Source organism: Eretmochelys imbricata, chromosome 4 (genome assembly GCF_965152235.1).
Source record: "Eretmochelys imbricata isolate rEreImb1 chromosome 4, rEreImb1.hap1, whole genome shotgun sequence".
NCBI lineage: Eukaryota > Metazoa > Chordata > Testudines > Cheloniidae > Eretmochelys > Eretmochelys imbricata.
Window position 1 is genome coordinate 33,262,928 of NC_135575.1, and position 19,406 is coordinate 33,282,333.

The following is a 19,406-nucleotide window of genomic DNA, read 5'->3' on the forward strand; positions in this document are numbered from 1 at the left end:
TATCCTACTTCTATCTATGAATGTTGAAGTTTAATAAATCATCTGAAAATTAGCTCCCAAAAATGAGTTTGGTTGTTGTATAAATATGCTCTGAATATATGAGTGTTCTTTGTTAGTATGTGCCAAAATAGGTATTGATTATGTCCCCTTTAACAATTCCTATTCTATTCTGTCACACATGCTCAGTTCTAGGACATGTACCTGTAATGACAAAGCAAAGCAAAGCAAAGCTTCCTTCAAAGGTATACCGAAGAGAGCCGATATGCTTGCTACACCATCCACAGAGTTCTGTGTAGGTTGTAAGATGGCTGCTGATAATATAATTTATAATTTATAAAGATGTTGACTATAAAAGAAGCTTGAGTTTAGAATAATAGCAAGCAACCATATGTCTCATCAACCTCAGAAGAATGGTTAATCACGTATAAGTATTACACTTACATATTATCTTTGAAAGCGATATTTAAATATTCTACTATGAATACTTTTTTATATATCTGGGGTTGAGCTGGCCTTTATTTACTTTCTTGCAGCATCAAGTTGAGTTACTCTGTCAGACATTGTCGTATCAACTGGAAGTAAAGATGCAGTGTCTGATTAAAAGGTCAATCAGACCTTTAAATACACAGAATAATATTTCTGAAGGGCAAAGCTGCTGTTTAATATCTGAGCTTCTGAAAAACTACAAGATAAGGTCTTTTGCATCAGTATAGGAAATTATAATTAAACATATATCATATATATATGTTATATATATAATTATATAACATATATATAACATATATATAATTAAATATCTACTGCACTAGCCACTGACCTGGGAATCAGCTGTGACTATTTTAAATCATTAAACCACGCAAAAACAAAACAAAAAATGAGGACTGAATAGATGGATCAAATTAGCTCAAACCCAATTTATGGGATGAAATCCTTTGATTCTTACTCTCAAAACAGACAAGACTATATCCAGGAGAAAAGAGATCTTTCAGCCAGTTTGGTGGCTCAGCACACCAAATCATAAGCTTAAGTGGAATGACCAGCTACCTTCTGGTTATATAAATTCAAGAGTCCCAGCTGGGGAATCAAACTCTTGATGAGATTACAGTGAGTTTCTGAATCTCGGTTATGCTTGCAGGGAATCATTATCCTGAGTGACAGGAAAGACAGATTCCCCTGGAAGTTAGGGGGAGGGGAAGGTAAGGAATAGAATTGGAGTTGATCAGCATTGTTTAAGGCAGCCTTCACTGCTCATGCAGGTGCAAATACTGACAAACAGAAGCCTCGTTCCCAGGAGGGAACTCAAAAACCTGCAGCCCCAGCTTCTCCTACCAGGTAATGCTATAAAGCATGGTGTTCCAGATAATTTATTTCTAAACAAACCTGATATGAAATGACCTTCAAGCTTAAAACTTTCAATTCTGTTTCTCTTTTGGTCAGCTTTAACTAACTAAGGTATTTTCTACATAAGTAAAAGAAGTAGCTCAAACATTTGAAATATTATATTTTAATTGCATTTTTAAAGTCAGTTTCACATAAACGGCCTAGAGAATTACATTTTTGGCCTTAAGATAAGAGAAACACAATCAAATCCCTTTAAATAAACACACACCAAAAAATAACATTTTAAAAATTATATATATTGGGCCTGTATCTGCTCCTGTGGGCAAAAATACCCATTAACTTTAGCGGGACCAGGTCCTTTGTACAAATACACACATACACACGCTTCCAATACAGCAAAACAGCAAAATATACTGAAATTACAGACTCTTTAAATTCTTCACCACAGACCCTATTTTAACTTGAACTCAGCTACTTTTTTGGTGTAAGAATTCAGACATTTTAAAAATGTATTCTGTATACACTGTTGCTGGGGCTGTAGCTCTAATACAGTGTTGCTATACAAGCCTTGCAGATGCTAGATTACATATTTTTATTATTATTTTATATAGAGAATTAGGGAAACAGTTTTGTAGTAGCATATGGAAATAAAAAAAAATGTATTTGAGAAGGGTACATAGTTATGACCTGAGTATTTGTAAATTTTAAAGGAAAACCCTTTAAACACAGTAGCAAATTAAAATCTTGGCTTTTACACACACCCAGACACTTGCAGGCCAGATTCGGAACCCCTTATTCATGCTGAATAGTACATACTGACATGACTAGTACCACTGAAGAAAACACGCCAGGCCATGAGAGGCCCTTATGGGGTGCACAGAGTTTTGGGTGCACACAAGAAGCTGTTTCCCTCCCTGGCATGGCCTGTGCAAAGGTCTATCACAGTTAGAGTCCCTGAACTTGGAGGAGTGCATGGACTATTCCCTCAATATGCCGCAAAGGCACAAGTATCATAAATGGCCCTTGAGTCCTCTCCTGACCCCAAACAAACTGGTGCAGTGGGCCACCTGCATAGAAAAAGCAGGCTGGATCATTCTGCACAGTGCCCTGTGTACTGGGGAGCTCGGGAAAGGAGTGTCTCTCCATGAGGGGCATTCCCTCCCGGAAATCCCCAAGTCACTGGTGCAGTTCTGTACTTGGGCCACTGGAGAACTGGCCCAGTGAGACGTATGTAATTACTACCAGACATTAGCACAAGCTGGAGAGTCTGCTGCCGTGTGATGTGTGACTGGAGGGATAAAGAGAAACTAGTCTTCAAGGCCAAGGACAGATGCTCATAATTCCTGCATGTAATGCATTTTGCATCCAATACCAGCCCAAGATGTGGGGCTGACTGCCAGTTACTATTGTCTGAGTAACTAGCTGAGTAGGTTTCTTGTGTAAATGAACAGCACAGCATTAGTTCGTTAAAGGACTAATAAACTCTACAGCATCCACAAAACAGCCAGAAAACAGCAGAACGTTGGAGGCGGCCAGGGAGCTCTGTCCAGCCATGTGGCGTCCCCCTTTCCTATTCCACTAAGTCAGACCTATTACCTGCAGTGTTGCGAGCTGATGGAGGCTTCATTTTACCTGAGGTTCCTCTTTTAAGGCTAATAAAAGATGGCTGCTACTCACCAGGAATGAGTGTAAGTCCATATCCTCCAAAACAAACCCACTCTCCCACAGACTAGCCCTCCTCCCCATGCTACTCTCCTTGGAGCAGATCCAAGAAGAGTACGGACAACATAGGGATGAATACATGGAGTGAAATTCCTTCTCTCCCTCACACAAAGCCAGAATAAATTACCTTTGTGCAGGAAACTATGCAAGGATTGGGAAGAAGAAACCCTTTCCCAACCCATCATGAGGTGCAGGGCAGGTATATAAAGCCATAACCCTTGTGATGCTTTCTGCAAGGATTTGTGGCCCACCCTCCTAATCTATACACCTCAATGTCCCCTTCAAAGTGGCTAGGTGAAGCTGACATAGAGTTAAGCTGTGCTGTGCACATGTTGTGTGAAGTCCCTATCTGCACCTTCTCTGCAGCCAGTTTGTTCCTCACACGAATATACTTATACATATAGGAGTGGCTTTGGGGTACCTAATAAATGCCAGATTCAACTCACAGAGTTTCTATGAAATTCTCCCTCAGGCTAGAGAGGTTGGAGAACCATAGAGGAGTGTGTGAACTCCTAACCTTCCATGCCCTGGAAATCTGCACAGAAGAGAAACTACAGTCCAGTGGACAAGCTACTTTTCAAGCTACTTCTCTGCCCTGCTCCCAACCCCTCCTGATGGATCGTGCTGAGCTCTGCTGCCATGGAACAGGCTAGTTGTGCTGGCACAGAGACAAGTTCTTGTGTCTCAGGTAGGCATGAATACAATTTAGCCATGAATATCCACTGACTAACAGAGGGAGGGGAGGGGAGGGGGGTTGGTTCCACAGGGAGCTGCTCCTCCCCCTCCAACCCTGGCATCTCCAGACAAAATCCTGCAGAGCCCTAACCCCATAAAAGAGCTTCCATAGGACCTGGACAAAGATGGAAACATGCCATGGAGCTGTCATTCTCCATTTCTGCCAGGATGTGCTTGGTTCTGCTACCTTCTACCCACAGACCCCCTGTCTTTCTATTTATTATAAATTATACCATACTGTAACAGACGTCCTCTAACAACCAACTTATGATTGGACTTGTCAGTTAAGTGGGACAAGTACTTCAGGTCAGAAACTCAGATGTGAGCTTGTTTTAACGATCTGAGTTAAAATATCTCTTACCATACCTGAGCCACATTCCTGTCTTCCTTCATACCAGGGATGAGATTTAACATTTATGTTAAAAGTCAATTTTATTTACTTTGAGAGGACGTGAATCTTTTTACTGGCAGTTATTTTTCCACTTGCACTGCATATCTTCCAAGCTGTATTTGACACAAACCAGATTTAGAACAGACCAGATTAGGAAACTCATTTGACTTTTTCTGCCACCAAGTTCGTACAGCAAAACGTAAACCACTACACTGGATACTACATAGAAACAAAAGCTGAATCATTGATTCAGGACCAGGTTCTAATACCCTAACTCACTTTCAGTATCTTACGCAGTGAGCAGTCCCACAGATTTCAAAGGGGCTATTTGAGGAGTGAAGTACAACTCAAGGCATCAGAATTGGCTGGTGGTAATTACAGAACTAAAGACCTGTCTGTACAGGGCAGATTTCTCCACTTGTACTCACTGTCAGTAGTAGCCAGGAGCAAGTAGCCCCAATTGAAATAAATGGATCTACTCATGGAGTAAGGTACTTCTCGATGGGAATACAGATAACAGGATGTGGTCTTTATTTATATTCAGTATTTGACATTATTTGTTTCATATATTCATTTTCTTTTAGTTGAATTTACTTGGAAACATCTTTTAAAAGCATGAGATTAAATTTTGGGAAATGTGTAAAAGAATTTTAACATTTTAAAAATATCAGTGAATAGTATCACTGTGGAAAACAGTTAGTAAATACAGATCAGTAACTGCATGGAACCAGAACTTGTGGTGAGAAAAATATCAGCTGTGAAATATTAAGGTCCAGGTCGTGGAGTCCCTAATCATGTTGGTGAGCACCTACTACTATGAGTAGTCTCACTGGCTTTCAAGGAGACTACTCACATAAGTAAGATCTCCCCAACATCAATAGGTGCTCCACCATCTGGTCTGAAATCCCTAAGGGCTAGATTGCGCCGTTAAGCAGAGCCTTCTTTGAAGACTGGCATGTATATGTGTCACTCCAGGAAGCAGGAAGAGCTTTGAAAAGGAACAGTTTTGCCCTTCTTCTTCTGGACTGGGGAATAATTTGCTACAGTCCCTTTCTAGCACACTCGCTCCCTTCTGCCAATTCAGCTCTGCTGGCCAAAAAACTGAGGGTTGGAGCCAAGTCTCTGCGTCTCCCCACCCATCTGCTCATGAGGGGGAGTAGCAGGCTTGTAGATCCTGCTTTCCCCATTGCCCTGCACCCAGAACAGTGATCTGGAAAGGCTGTGCAAGATGGTGGTGGGGATCTTGCTTCCCTTTATGTTACTGAGCAGCCATGATCTGTCCTTAATTAACAGCTTTCTGTCAAAGGTGAATCAGAAGAAATCAACATCAGAGAATGTCATTTAAATTTTTTTAATTCCTATGGATTTTCATCTATACCTGAAGTTGAGGACAAAGCTGATCAGCTGCTGAAGACAGCTTCCAAGCTGCTTATGATAAAATTATTACTATATATTTATTATTTAATAAATAGAGCTCAAAGGCCTCAATCAGGATCAGGGATTGTTTCTTGTTTGTTCTGACTGGCCTCTGACACTCTATTTACTTTTTTTCAGGGAAGCAGAAGGGACATATAGAAGCCCTGTAGTGAAGAGAGCTAGGAAAAATGTTAACCTGACCAGAGGAGATATGAATTAGTACCTTCAGGATCACAGTTCAAATTAAAATATGGTAGCATCCAATTTATTTACTTTAGCTCATTTGATATTAAGAACAGTTTAAAATGTAATCATAAAGACTGCATTTGGCTATTTCACATCAACTTAACATAAATATCAAGAAGTTATATTACAAAAAATACTAAAAATCAAAACCACTCATCACCCATTTCCAGCTCTGTCCCTGTTCCCTTCTAAAATATGTCTTGCTATTTCTTCTCATTCTACTCTGCTATGAATTAACAGCTATAAACTCCCTTCTCCCTCCACACACACAGTCTGTCACTATAGTAATTTAATCCCTAGGAACACCATCCATCAGTCCCTATTACTTAGCCCCCCCCCCAGGCATTCTGGTTAACATTCAATCCATTAATAAGAAATCCCCGTTGGTACATCATCCTCTGGAACACGACTTAGCACTCAAGCTTTGACATCTCTTTAATGTCCTCTAGGTTACCTTTTTTCTAAGAAACCTCTATCTCAAGGCATAGATGAGGTATGGTTGTCATCACCAAATCTAAATATATATCTCCTTTCTCTCGACCTGGAACTACACTGCCTTTGAGCAACCCTTGCTCCTCCTTCCCACTCTGCTGAACCTAAAATGATCTAATCAATAGGACTATCATGACCAATTAATCCATTAGGATTTCTCACACTGTGTAAGTAGCAGAGTTAGTGAAAAAATGGTCACAAAACGGCTTCCTTGTTTGCGGCAAAACTGTCAAAAAATGTCAACCAGCTCTAATTAGTTGTGACATCTTCAATTTACGGGAGAAAGGGATTGTTTTTAATCAATGTAATGATTGTTAAAGGTGCCAGAGTGACAGTCCAGAAGCCTGGTGAACTCAACATATCCACAGATCAGGTCCAGCAAGAAGAACAGCAGCACAATCTTCCCAACAGTATTTAACCCAAATTCCTCAACTGGAAGGATCACCTCTAGAGATTAGAAGGTTGTATATCATTTCCAAGGCCATTCAGTCCTTGGCCTCCCTTCTGAGTCCCCTTACAATGACAGTTAACACTCAACTGGGCATGGTTTTGTGAGGTGGCCACCCTCACGGGACTTAGACTTCCAATTCATTTTACAATAGGCCACTAAACAATCATTGGCATGTTACAGTTTATAGGCATCATCATCATGGGCTGGCTGAACTGGTGATTTACAGGGGACAAGTTTCATATGTCATTACCAATCCCTTCTGTCATCTAGTCCCCCACCCCTCAATCACTGGTGAGTTCACTATTCATATTAATGACCTCTCTAAACATTTTCTTGCCTCTGACTTTTTCCCTCCCTAATACATTTTGTCTTTGTTTTGTCACTGTCATCCACTCAGGAGATCACACCTTCAACATCATCCACTTCCAGCTCCCCTTTTTTATCTCTAGCTCTCTGATGCTGCATCAGGATGATCACTCCTTCCACAAATTCAAAATTGCACTCCTTGAGCCTATACTCTCCTCTAGGAACCTAAAACACACAGGCCAAGCAATGCCCACCCAGTGAATCATATCAGTCCTCTGTTTGCTAGCATCATCTTCCTTCCTCCCATTTATCAGCTTGTCAGTACTAACAACTTCATCATCTCCTTAGCTCCTGATCAGCTTGTCTTCCTGTGACCTTATATAGCTTCCCATGCCACGTGCTCACCCTGGTACCCAGATCATCTCCACTGGAAAAAGAAGTTGAATAAATTGGAGTTCACTCTCCATGGGGACATGTGAAAGCCCAGTTCCCAACCTTTAAAATCAGCTTCTGGAGTGTGTGAAGACTGACTGTCTCTTGTCAATCATCATCCAGGGTCTTGGGAATTCAGTGTCAATCCAAATCCCTTTTCCATTCTGACACTTCTCCCTGCAAACCTTCTCCACTGAGGTGGTGTTTGCTACCATCTGTCTTTTGAAAATCTAAGGCCATGTCTACACTAGCGAGCTTACAGAGGCACAGCTGTACCGATGCAGTCATGCCGCTGTAAGATGGCTCGTGCAGCAACATAATTAAACCACCTAAAAAGTGACATAATTACACCACCCCTGAGCAACAGAAGTTTTTCCCACATAAGGGGTAGTGTAGACGTGGCCTAAATGTTGTATCACTTCATCACTACTTTTAGCTCAACCACCTTTTCCTCTCTCCACCCTACAACTTGGTACCTCTTCCACAGCACTTTTAATAGCCACTGCTGTCCCAGTTATAACCATCACTGGTCTATGAACAAAATCACCTCCGCAGTAGATCCCCCACCACCCCCCAAAAAAAAAAGGATGTCACCTTTGCATATATTAGCATAATTTACCATTGACTCCACTGGAGATTTTATTCCAGCTCTGAAAGCTGCAGACTACCCCACCACCACACACCAGAAAAGGTCTCGTTTGACCCTTCTTTATTCACTCCCTCCCTTTCTCTCAGCAAAGTCATGGAGAAAGCAGGAACCTCTGAGCTCTTTCAGCATCTTTCCCAGCACACACTCTTTGACTGCTTTCAGTCTGGTTTTTAACCTTTTCACCATCTCTAAGAATGTGTCTCTTTGGGCAGTTTACGATAAACGCTCTGCCCCTAACCACAAATTCCTCTTTCTTTTTACACTATTTGATCTCAATGTAGCTTTCAGTATTATCAATAATTTTGCCCTTCTTTAAACCATGATCATCTCCAGCACTGTCCTCCCCTGGTTGAACTGTCTCTGGGCTGTCAGACTACCACTTTCCCCATCAAGATCTTGCAGATCACCTCTCCATCTCACTTAATTCACTGGCCTATCTTGACTCTGTCAGCCCCTGGCTTCACCATAATGTTCTGCTGCAGAATACATCAACTACAGCATTGCTCCTCCTGGATGAAAAGTCCCGTTTGTCTCATGTTTTTAATTTTGCTCTTATTTTTCTTAAATCAGATCTGTACTTTGGCCCACAACCAGAGACCTCAAGCATCATACTAGGTACTGATAATATTTTCTGATATTTTGATTGTGTGTATATTTTTCTAATATCAGCTACGAAACATTGCAAGAATTCATCCTTACCTTGATGCAGCTTCTGCTGAAATTTTTATTCAAATTTTTGTCACTTCCTGTCCAGACTACAGTAGTTCTCTCCTTTATGGTCCGAATGCAATAGGCTATAATTTTTCTATAAAAAGTAAGCTTGTATCATTCCTATCTTTTGTGAGCTTCTAATGGCTCTGAATCCAGATCAAACTGTGGATTGTGAGAACTCTCTGTAGCTGTGTTCTACCCTACCTATCTGTCCTCATCTCCACTCTTTTGACTCCAGCCTATTTTGAACTCCCTTGTGTCCACTCCCTACAAAATTCACTGTAATTGTCTTGAGTTCATTGTGTTGCCCCCTCCATCTGGAATTCTCTCTCTCTTTCCCACTCTTTAAGCCACTGAATAATTTCCTCCCTCTAAAACCTCTCCGTTCTCCTTACCTTACAAATGGCTCTTTTAATAAGTGTTTTATGATATTGAGTATTAAAGATGTTACATAAAATAAACTGTAACTCACTGCAAGTCAGTATGGAGCTGAAACATGCACTGTCCAGAGACAATAAACAAGGAAGGTTTCTGAAATATTCAGAATTCAGTAATCTCAGTAAAAACACTCAGTAACAGCAGAAAAAAGAAACACTAACGTAGCTAAATAAGCAAGTATTTGACAAGTTTGTTACCCTTTAAGAACAAGGCACAAAGTATGACCTAGACTTGAGCTACTGTAGGTTTTTATAATATTGCACTCATCACTGTAGTATCTGAGCACCTAGTTAAATATTAAGTAACAGTGAAACTTTAGAAAACTGCAAAAATCCAGTAGGCTTAATACATACCTGGCTATGGATTTTTATAGTTTTAAAATAAATTAAGAGGAAGCCTAGGAGTTCCAGGTAGGAGAAAATATTTCCCATAATGTTTGAGAGTAGAAGTTAACAAGCCTGCTGGGATCTTTTTAGCCCCTGCAGAGCTAAGGCTTCAACATTATTAAATGGCTGTCGCATCTGAAGTATGGTGCAACATAACACAATAAACAACAGAACACATCTGATACTGAATAGGGGGAGGCTTTAGATTACCCTACAGAATAATGCAATTTTAGGACAGATGTTTGCATGTGATGGAACAAGATATGACTTGTGAAAAATACAAATGAACCCAAAAAAAGAAAAAATAAGCCACTGTGGCTTGAGTTTCCAAATAGCGGAATAGTGTCAAATGAAACTGTATGTTTCAAAACGTTATTGTTCGGTGTGAGCACTCAAAGGAGAGATTTAAGTGGACAAGAACAAGTGGATAAATTTAATTTTCCCCAAAATATATAGATTACAACAACAGAGAATGCTTTTTGAGGACAAAACTATTCCTCAAAAATAATTGTGCCTATAGGAAAAAATGTCAAAAGCATGTAAGTGACTTAGGAGCCCCATTTTCAATAGCACTTAAGTCCCATTGAGTCACTTATGAGACTTAGGAACATTTTCAAAAAGTGACTTGGGCATTAGGAGCCTAAGTCACTTAGATACTTTTGAAAATTTTAACCTAACCCTTTAACAACATGTCCTACACAAAGACTATTTAAAATTTAAACCAGTGATTGAACAGATTCTGTAATATTTTATTAGACTTAAAGTTGTGAGTTCTAGATTTACCTGCATAGGGATATTTTATTCAGCAAACTTTAAAACCTACGCATTCAGAGTACCAACTTTCCTTTCATTGATACTTTTTTTAGTATAGTTTGACATGGTTTGTTCCTAGTTTTACCGCACTATCAGTATCGTAACAGTCACTATACAACAAATACATTAATGGTAGTACAGCAATTAGTAACTGGCTTTTATCAACTGGGATTATCAAAGTCTCTGAAGCAGACTTTTAAAATATAAATATATATATTTTAAAAGCATTTCCACATACTTGCTATTCATAGTGTGCCAACAGTGAAGTCCTCACTCATTCCTTACTAAAGCAAAACTCCCACTGACCTCAGAAAGAGTTTTGGAAGACTAAGTAATAAATATAAACTGAGTGGGAACTTCAGGATCCGACCGATGAAAATAAAATATTAATGCTTTATATAAATGCAAATATTTAGACCCTAACTCTGCAACTCTTACACTGAATAAACAGTATGGTGACATACTCAGACAAGCAGTCCTATTGACTTAAATGAAACTGCTTGGCAAGCAGGTCACAGCCCACACAATTTAGTTATTTGTATGATCCAAGCATTGGACAAATACATCACTAGATCAAATTTTCAAAAGCACCTAAGTGACTTAGGAGCATGCTCCAATTGACTTCTTTAAGTGCCTAGGTCACTTTAGAAAATGGGGTTTAGGTTCCTAAGACACTTACGCGCTTTTCAAAATTTTACTTACTACGCTTATTTCTGCCAAACAAATATTTGGTCTTATTTACCATATAAATTGTGAACCAATCAGTTCAACCCCACCAAATCAATATGCATTGATTTCAGGGGAGTTACACCAGTGTAAAACTGGAAAAATGAAGTGATGAATCAGTCACAATGCTAGATTAAATCCTGGCCCCACTGAAGTCAATGGCAAAACTCCCATTGACTTCAATTGGGCCAAAATGTCACCCATTGTATTTATGTAAGATCGCTGAACCAAATTAAATCTTGACTTAAACAATGTGCAACCTTATTAAAATAAATGGGGTTTCCAAGACTGTAACTTGGGGCTGAATCTGATCCATAATCCTGACTCATCAGTTGATTAATCTACAATATTTTTAAAAGGTATGCAAAGAAATATTCCATGCACTGAAAATTAAAAAATTGTCATGACTTGTTAATCTCTGATCATTCAGACATTTTACTGATGAACAATACTAGACTAGTTAATACAAAAGATTTTTGAGTAAAAAGTAGAGTTTTTTGGGGAAAAAAAAAAGTTTAACCAGGTCTGGCTAGCTGTCTGATTTTCCCTAAAATTAGGTTCAATTTAGTACCCAATTTTGGTGGTGCTAGATTTCGTTAGTGGTGGTCCATTTCATTTTAAAAAGTATTCAACTATATCCTTCCTGTCTCACACAACATAAAATTCTAGTGCATTTCATCAACAGTAGTCTGTGAATGTCTCCCATCAAAGGTGAACTAAAAGTTTGGGGATTTTATTATATTAATAGGTTGAATTGTACACTAATATTTTGTGTGGTTTTTGTTTGGTTTGTATTTCTAAAAATTACATAAAGACAGTAAGAAAATATGAAATTTAATAAAAAGATTAAATACCATCTCTGTTTAAGAAGGTACCAATTCCTCTGCAGTTTTAAAGATCAAGAACCCCTTAGAACTGTTGATCAGTAAAGGGACAGTAAATTGTCTGATCTGGAAAGGTGCTGAATGCTTTCTCCAAGGTCCTCAGTTCACTGGACTTCCATGACTTAACTGAAAGATGAAGACACTTCACACCTTGCAGAACCCCATCCCATATGTAGAACTGCAAATGGCTTCAATGAGATTTCTGAGCAGCTGCAAGATTAAGCCATGTGTCAGCCAAAGTTAGTGAAGATGCCTGCAGCTCTTCCAGACTATACCGTGGAGCAGCAGCAGGCGTCATTGTGATGCACACTGCTTCAATGGGACCTCAGCTGGCCAAAAGGAACTAATTATTTAATTCATGTCTATCACACCCATCATTGTAATATCCGGGTGAATGCTACAAAAATTAATTAAAAAAGCTATTGCAAAGTTTCAGCAAAACTGCCTCTGTCTCCTCCACCCACTGACAAGATAAATACCTCTTTGGCGACATGCTCAATTTAAGAAGCAGCAGCAGAAAACAAGAAAACACAGAGAAACAAATGCATCTTGCCCTGTTTCTAAAAAACAAAGAAACAATCAAATAAAATCACCAGATTCCGATTCTAGTACACTGCAAGAAGAAGTGAATTCCAGAGGCAAGAACCCTTCCCTAAGAATGTTCTACCACTTCTCCTAAGAGTTCAGTCATGGAGGTGGAAAAACAAGAGCATTGTGGCAGAATGCAACTGCACAACAAGGAAGAAACTGCAAAGTCCCAGACTGGTGAGGGCTTTATGGCTGACAACCAAATTCTTGAAATGAGCCCATAAGAGACTGATGCAATTACTTAGATTGTAAGCTCTTTGGGGCAGCAACTGTCTTTTTGTTCTGTGTTTGTACAGAGCCTAGCACAATGGAGTCCTGGTCCATGACTAGGGCTGCTAGGCACTATGCTAACACAAATAGTAACTAATAGTAATAATTAATAATTAATCCAGTACACAACAGCGAACACAGTGAGCTGATCACTAAACACAGACAGTAGTTTGTGCTTCCTTCTGACTTTTCAGTTAGTCATCCTGACATTCACATTAGCTGCCTGTTCCCTCTCAATTTTCCAGTTTTCCTTTACACTATTGATTCCCATCACAATATGTAACTTAAAGCTAGAAAGACATGAGTAAAAATGCCTCCTCTGAGGCTCCACTAATTGACCCCTACCCACCGAGCTCCATAGTGTTACCCTAAAAATATTCACATTTGCTACCGAAACAAGGAGCAAAAGTGCTGAGGTTGCTCACTGGTCCCCTTTTTCCCTAGTGGCAATGCCATATGCTGCTACATTTTCAGGGTCAAATGCTGCTTCCATTGAAATCAGTGGACCCAATCCTTTTCCCAGTTAACTCAATCTCAAAACCCCCACTGAGTTCAAAGGGAACAGGATTAGGCCCTTAATATTTAAATTTTAATATTAAAAACTTATTTTGAGTGGAACATAAGTATGCTTATTTTTTTCAATAGTAACTCAATTAATTAACATGTATCTTTTACAAATAAAGTATGTTACACTGAATATTGTAACACTATGCCCAAGTATGAAAGGTACTTAATGTTGGGCTCAAATCCCACTCTTTCTCAGTTGAGTGACTCTGTGCTTGATTTTGATATTCCACTGGTTGAAATCAGCAGTGGTGCAACTGAAATCAACAATGGAGTTACACCAGCATAAAGCTGAGATTAGTGAAATCATAATCAGGCCTATTGACCTCAAAGAGTGAGAAAGGCGCAAAGTAAAATTTGGCTCTTAGTCTTTATAATTTACAGTAAGAGTTATATAAATGTGTACTAATGGGAGGAAAATAAGTAATCTCTCTGGACTAAAAATGGTTATGCCGCTTTAACTGTAAATGTAAATGAACACAGTGCATACAATACACAAGTATGCAGAGCGATACATGGCATCAATCTTATTTTCATACATTTATTAATACTATACATAAAATCACTTAGTAATAATAAAATTCTGTTAAAAATACTAGAGCACAGGAATGCTTTTAAGGTAATATAAGAAAAATATGGAAAAATAAAATCAGTTTGAAAAAAAGGCTGGAAGGGAAGCATTTAATTAAAAATGTAAGGGTCAGGTAATCTGAAAGCATTAATGAGAATCCGTTTTAAACTCAGTGTACTAACCTTGAGAGTTATATCATATGCCTTCATTGCACCAGGACAAGAACAGATTTAAGGGGAAAAAAGAAAGATGAATTCAGTGGTTTCAACCAATTTACTGACTTTTTTGCATAGTTTTACTTCCAATCTTTAGTCATTTCCATATTTTGGAGACAACATCCTTTATATTTTGTATGTAACTGAAAACCACGATTTCCATATGTATATAATGGAACTTGAACCCTTGATTCTTATTATATTGTCTCAGTAAGGTGCCTACCTAGGCCATAGTGTATCCCCTAAGGAGATCTGTTGATTTACAAAGACCACAAGACAAGCCAGCTTGAGAAGCCAGTTCAGCAAGCAGACTATTCTCACCCACCTGCAACCACTACTGCTGTTTCAGTTCAGTCATGTAGGCCCTGTCACTCTCTGACATGCTTCCAGCTGGTTGCCTTACAACCAGAACAGTGTTGCTGCACATGTGCTTGAGGCAGTCATGCTGTCATTCTTTATTATTTAATTAAAAAAAGAAGAAGAAGAAAGAAGAAAAATGACGAAAAATAGAGAGTTATCCAATTTGGGAACTTTTCCTTTCCTACTGACAAATAATATGCCTGTAAGGGTATTAGCCACACGCCGTGACATGCTTTGTGACTGGATATGACCTACGGAGAATGAACATCTAGTGATATCTCTACAGCTGGAGAGAGAAATCTGCTTCCTTCCAGTCATAATATAGGAGCAGAGGTGTGTGTGACAACAAGAGAGAACAAAAAAGGAGAAAAGCAGTGAAGGCAGGTGGTTATGAAAGTACACAAGTGGCTAATAAAACCACGGTTTTTTTTACTAGCCACAGCAGTTAAACAATTTTAATGGGTAGCATTCCATAACATGCCTGAACAGTTTTGAAGGCTGTAGAACACCTTTGTCAGGAGCAAGGAAATTAATGAAATGTGTTTAGAAATGCACACAAATTCATACAAAGGTCTGATAACATATAAACTAGTCTCCTCTAGAAATATCTTACTTTCTGAACAAATCAATAATCCATCGGGATCTATCATTTATCATAAATAATAAATCACAGAGGCATCTTGGTTTACAAGCCTAATGAAAAAGAACTTTTTTGCCTAAGTAGTATAACAAAGTTCAACATCGCTGAATGAACAAAGTGCCACTGGAAAAAAGTAATCTCTCTTTAAATTGTGGATGGATATTAAAATTCAGCGTTATCTGTTTATTGCAGAGTGGGTGATTATAAACATTCTTTGAAAACTTTCTACAAATATAACAGAAATATATTGTTGACCAAAAACAGTAAGTGAAATCAAAAGTTAACAGCTGATGTCTAGCACCAGAAAAAATCCATATAATTTGCTGTATTTCTGTGATTCTGGATTACTTACAAAAAAGCAGCTGAAGAAAATGTAATAAAAAAGGGCTAATAACCAAACTTTCAACAAGGATAGTTCACTCTTGCAAGGAGGAATGAACATGATATTTTGATGGGACTCAATATAGTACAATAAATCATGATGGCAAAATTTTAATATAAAAAAACAAAATTTCCTTCAGTTCAATGGCAATATTAATATCCGTAAGGCTGTATCCATTTATTTGGTGTCAAAGAAACTGAAGGGTTGTTTTTCTTTAAACCAAGATCCCACCCCTTGTTGGAGAAAACTCCTGCAACCAATGATTTAGAAAATAACCACAAAACACATGCAAACTGGAAAGTTGCAGTTTCTCACTTTGTTGCTATTTTCTGTGACTGCAAATCTTAATCTGTCACCCAATATACACAGTACTCCTCTGTACTAAATCTACCATTCCCCCCCGACACCTTCAGACATGTCTGATATGTGCATCTAACCAGCAACGCTATAATTTTAATAATGACAAGGGATTACATATGATTACTAGTCTTTCCTCTGTCTTGTTTTCCTTTGTCTAAAAATATCACCTAATAGCCATTTTACATATATTTTTGTATTTTTATCATTGTCTCTTGTACTCAATACATGAACTGAAATTTCCACAACATCATATCTGTCTGTCTTTTGTATGTCTAGCAAACTTGAAAACCTGTCTTTACAGCTTTGTGATATTCAATACATTGTCAGTTCTGAGGACACATTGTAAAAATAAATGTATATACAGTTCCATCAGACATAATTTCAGTCAGACCTGTGCTTATTTTTACATCACATTTTAACACACCATAAAAGGATTATGTTGTAAAATGCATTGCCAAAAAGGATTTGTAGCACATTTCACCAAACTATTTAACTCTGTGACTAATTGTCTTTCTTGAATCAAATTGCCATCAGTCACCCTGAAAATAACTAGCTATTACTTTGTTCTGAACTGCTGACCACTAAGAAGTCAGGTGTTCAGCTGCATTCTTTTCCTGTTCTCTCTTCCCCCTCCTCTCCACCAAAAATCACAGATAATTACCAGTCAGATAGAAAACACAGTAGATAAAGCACAGAGATCTCATAATGGCAACAATTAAGTTAGAAAAAATAAATAAACACCCCATTTGCTTTCAGGTTTAAAAGTGTTTCCCTTCCACCATTGGTTTCATATAAGTAAAAATCTGTTCCATGTCACCAGACAGAACTCTTTAAAATAACAGACAAACACACAGAGATTGTTCACATCAATGTGGATGTGCCCAGCTTGTGCAGAGGTGTTAAAGGAACCTCTTAAGGAAGATTTTAATTCATCATCTGTGATGTTAGTTACTATATGAAACTACAGTGATTTTTCCAGGGACCAAAATAAGAATGTCAAAAGCAGCCTCCCCCCACTTCCTTCACACTCTTATTTCAGAGCAGCCCCCACCCTCTACTTTCAGGGTGGGTTCATACCAGGTGTCAGTGAGGGAAGCCAGTGTCACATGTGCAGGAACCCTTACAACCTGAATGAGGCTTCAGAAAAGGGATGCTGCATCTTGAAGCTAGACAAGAAGCACTGAAGGGGTGGGGGGAGGGGGTTGAGCAGGGACGGAGGGAGGCTGGGGAAAAAGAAATCATCTCCTCTGACCTCTAGCGAAGTGCCAGGTTTTTTCTTTAGCTCTTCACATTTCCTAAATTTGCAGATCTGGTGTCCCGTTTTGCGGTTCCTGCAGCTGCTGCAGACGCCACAGTTGATGAGCCGCTTGCAGGGCACGCAGACCCCACACCTTTTCCTCTTCTTCTTGGCAGGGTTGCCTGCCCCTCCTCCCCCGCCTCCTCCCCCGCCTCCCGCCCCCCCTCCTCCGGCGGCTCCCAGGGAGGAGGAGGACGAGGAGGAGGAGGAATGGCTCTGCGGGCAGTCTGCCAGATTGGCAATTTGAAACGCGCTGTCTGTGACGGCTGCCGAGGCTGCTGCGGGGGAGTGAAGGGCTGTCATGACGATGACCCCTGGAGGTAATGAGATGCCCCCTAAAGCCGGGATAGCGGAAAAAGTCCCCACGCGCTCGGGGAGATTCATTATCTCCGCTTCAGCAGCGCCGCATTTGAGCTTGTTCATGCATTCCCCCGCCAAAGGTCTGCAGTGCTCGGGGGATAAGGTGGAGAGGAAATTATTGTTTGCCATTTGCAACGCGGGCGGCTCGGCGGGCGCGCAGCCGGGCTTGCCCAGCCGGGGGGACTCGTTCCGATGGTGCAGGCTGCTCCGGCCGGCGTGCAGCGAGGCGGCGGCGGCGGCGGCGGCGGAGGAGGGGGAGGATTTCCTTGCACCCCCCGCGCCGCCCGTGACCGTGTTGCCGCCGCCGCCGCCGCCGCCGCCGCTGCCCCAGAGCATGGCGGTGGCGGCGGCGGCCGTGGCGCTATCGCAGTTCCAGGGGGACATGCCGATGCGGGCGGCGGCGGCGGCGGCGGCGCTGGGGAAGATGGGGGTGGTGATGCGGGCGATCTTGGCCGCCTGCGGGAAGGCGCCCCCGTTGGTCTTGTAGAAGGTGGCGAAGGAGCGGTAGCGCTCCATCTCCGAGTTGTAATCCACAAGGCTGTTCAGGGCCCCCTCGGGCAGGTGGTTATCCTTGGGCAGCCCCGGGGCCTCGGGGTTGGGGCCGCTCTCCACGCACACGTTGGTGTTCATGGTGGCAATGGGATGCTGGGGTGGCAGGGGGAGAAAGGGTGGAGGGGGGGGGCACCAGTGAGGGGCAGGGTAGGGCAGGGCGGAGGGCCACAGGAGCCGTCGTCTGGATGGGGTCGGGTGCTGGATGGATGGATGGTTGGGGGGCGGGTGTTAATCCTCTTTGGGGTACATTTCTGCAGACGGCAAATTGTCAGGCAGCCTCTTCGCTTGCATTCTCCCGGGAACTGTGACAACTAAAATAAAGAAAGTCATTTCCAAAAAGATGTCAAGGCACATGACAACAGTTCACACAGACACACTCCGCAGAGCCTTTGCACCAGAACCAATAAAGCCACGAGCCCACCGCCACTCTCCCGGTCTATCCTGCCTCACCTCCCCCTGAGTAAATGCATTAATAGCTGGGCAGGCCTGGGGAGGAACTGCTGACAAACGCCAAGGGAAAGGGGCCAGTTGGAGTGCTAAAGACATGCAAACGATGGGTGGAAGGGCTCTAATACCTATAACCAGAGGGCATCTGAACATTATGAAATGTGTGAACAAGTGTTGCCAGGGCATGCAAATGTGAAGTAAAGCAGAAAGCAGCGATGGTCTGAAGAAGCACATGAACGGGAAATTAGGCTATGAAGTACTGAGAAAGTCCACAATGTATTCGAGAATAAATTGGAGGCAAACACAATACTAAGAGCCTGCCCACATTCAAGCTGAACTAAAGAGGCAGGAAAAAATGGGGAGGGGGGAAGAACTACCAGCTGCCACAGTGTCCTTCTGTGTCTGAGGGTCATTAGTTTGAATCCCAGCACAGCTGGTTCTGTTAGGGTCTTAATTCAATGTACCAAGGACAGATCTCAATTGTACAAGCCATTTGGTGGTGGTGGTGGTGGTGCTTGTGGGGTAGAAAGGGTGGTGTTCGGCTTGTTTTTAAAAAATGAAAAAGGAGAGGAGAGAAAAATATTTAAGCCAGGTAATTTTACAGTTTTTGACCTCAGAGCCTGCAGCTGGGCTGAACATCCCCAGTTCCCCTGGAGGCTCT

At 40.8% G+C, this 19,406-nt stretch overlaps 1 protein-coding gene across 1 annotated transcript; it reads right to left on the reverse strand.

Annotated features, from left to right (window-relative positions):
• Positions 1 to 7,187: 7,187 nt before the first annotated feature.
• On the reverse strand, positions 7,188 to 18,376 carry CXXC4 (CXXC finger protein 4). The gene is made up of 2 exons (XM_077814763.1): positions 17,342 to 18,376; positions 7,188 to 7,325 (listed from the first exon to the last, which is right to left on the reverse strand). The coding sequence occupies exons 1-2, from the start codon at positions 18,374 to 18,376 to the stop codon at positions 7,188 to 7,190; spliced, it is 1,173 nt and encodes a 390-aa protein (XP_077670889.1).
• Positions 18,377 to 19,406: the final 1,030 nt, after the last annotated feature.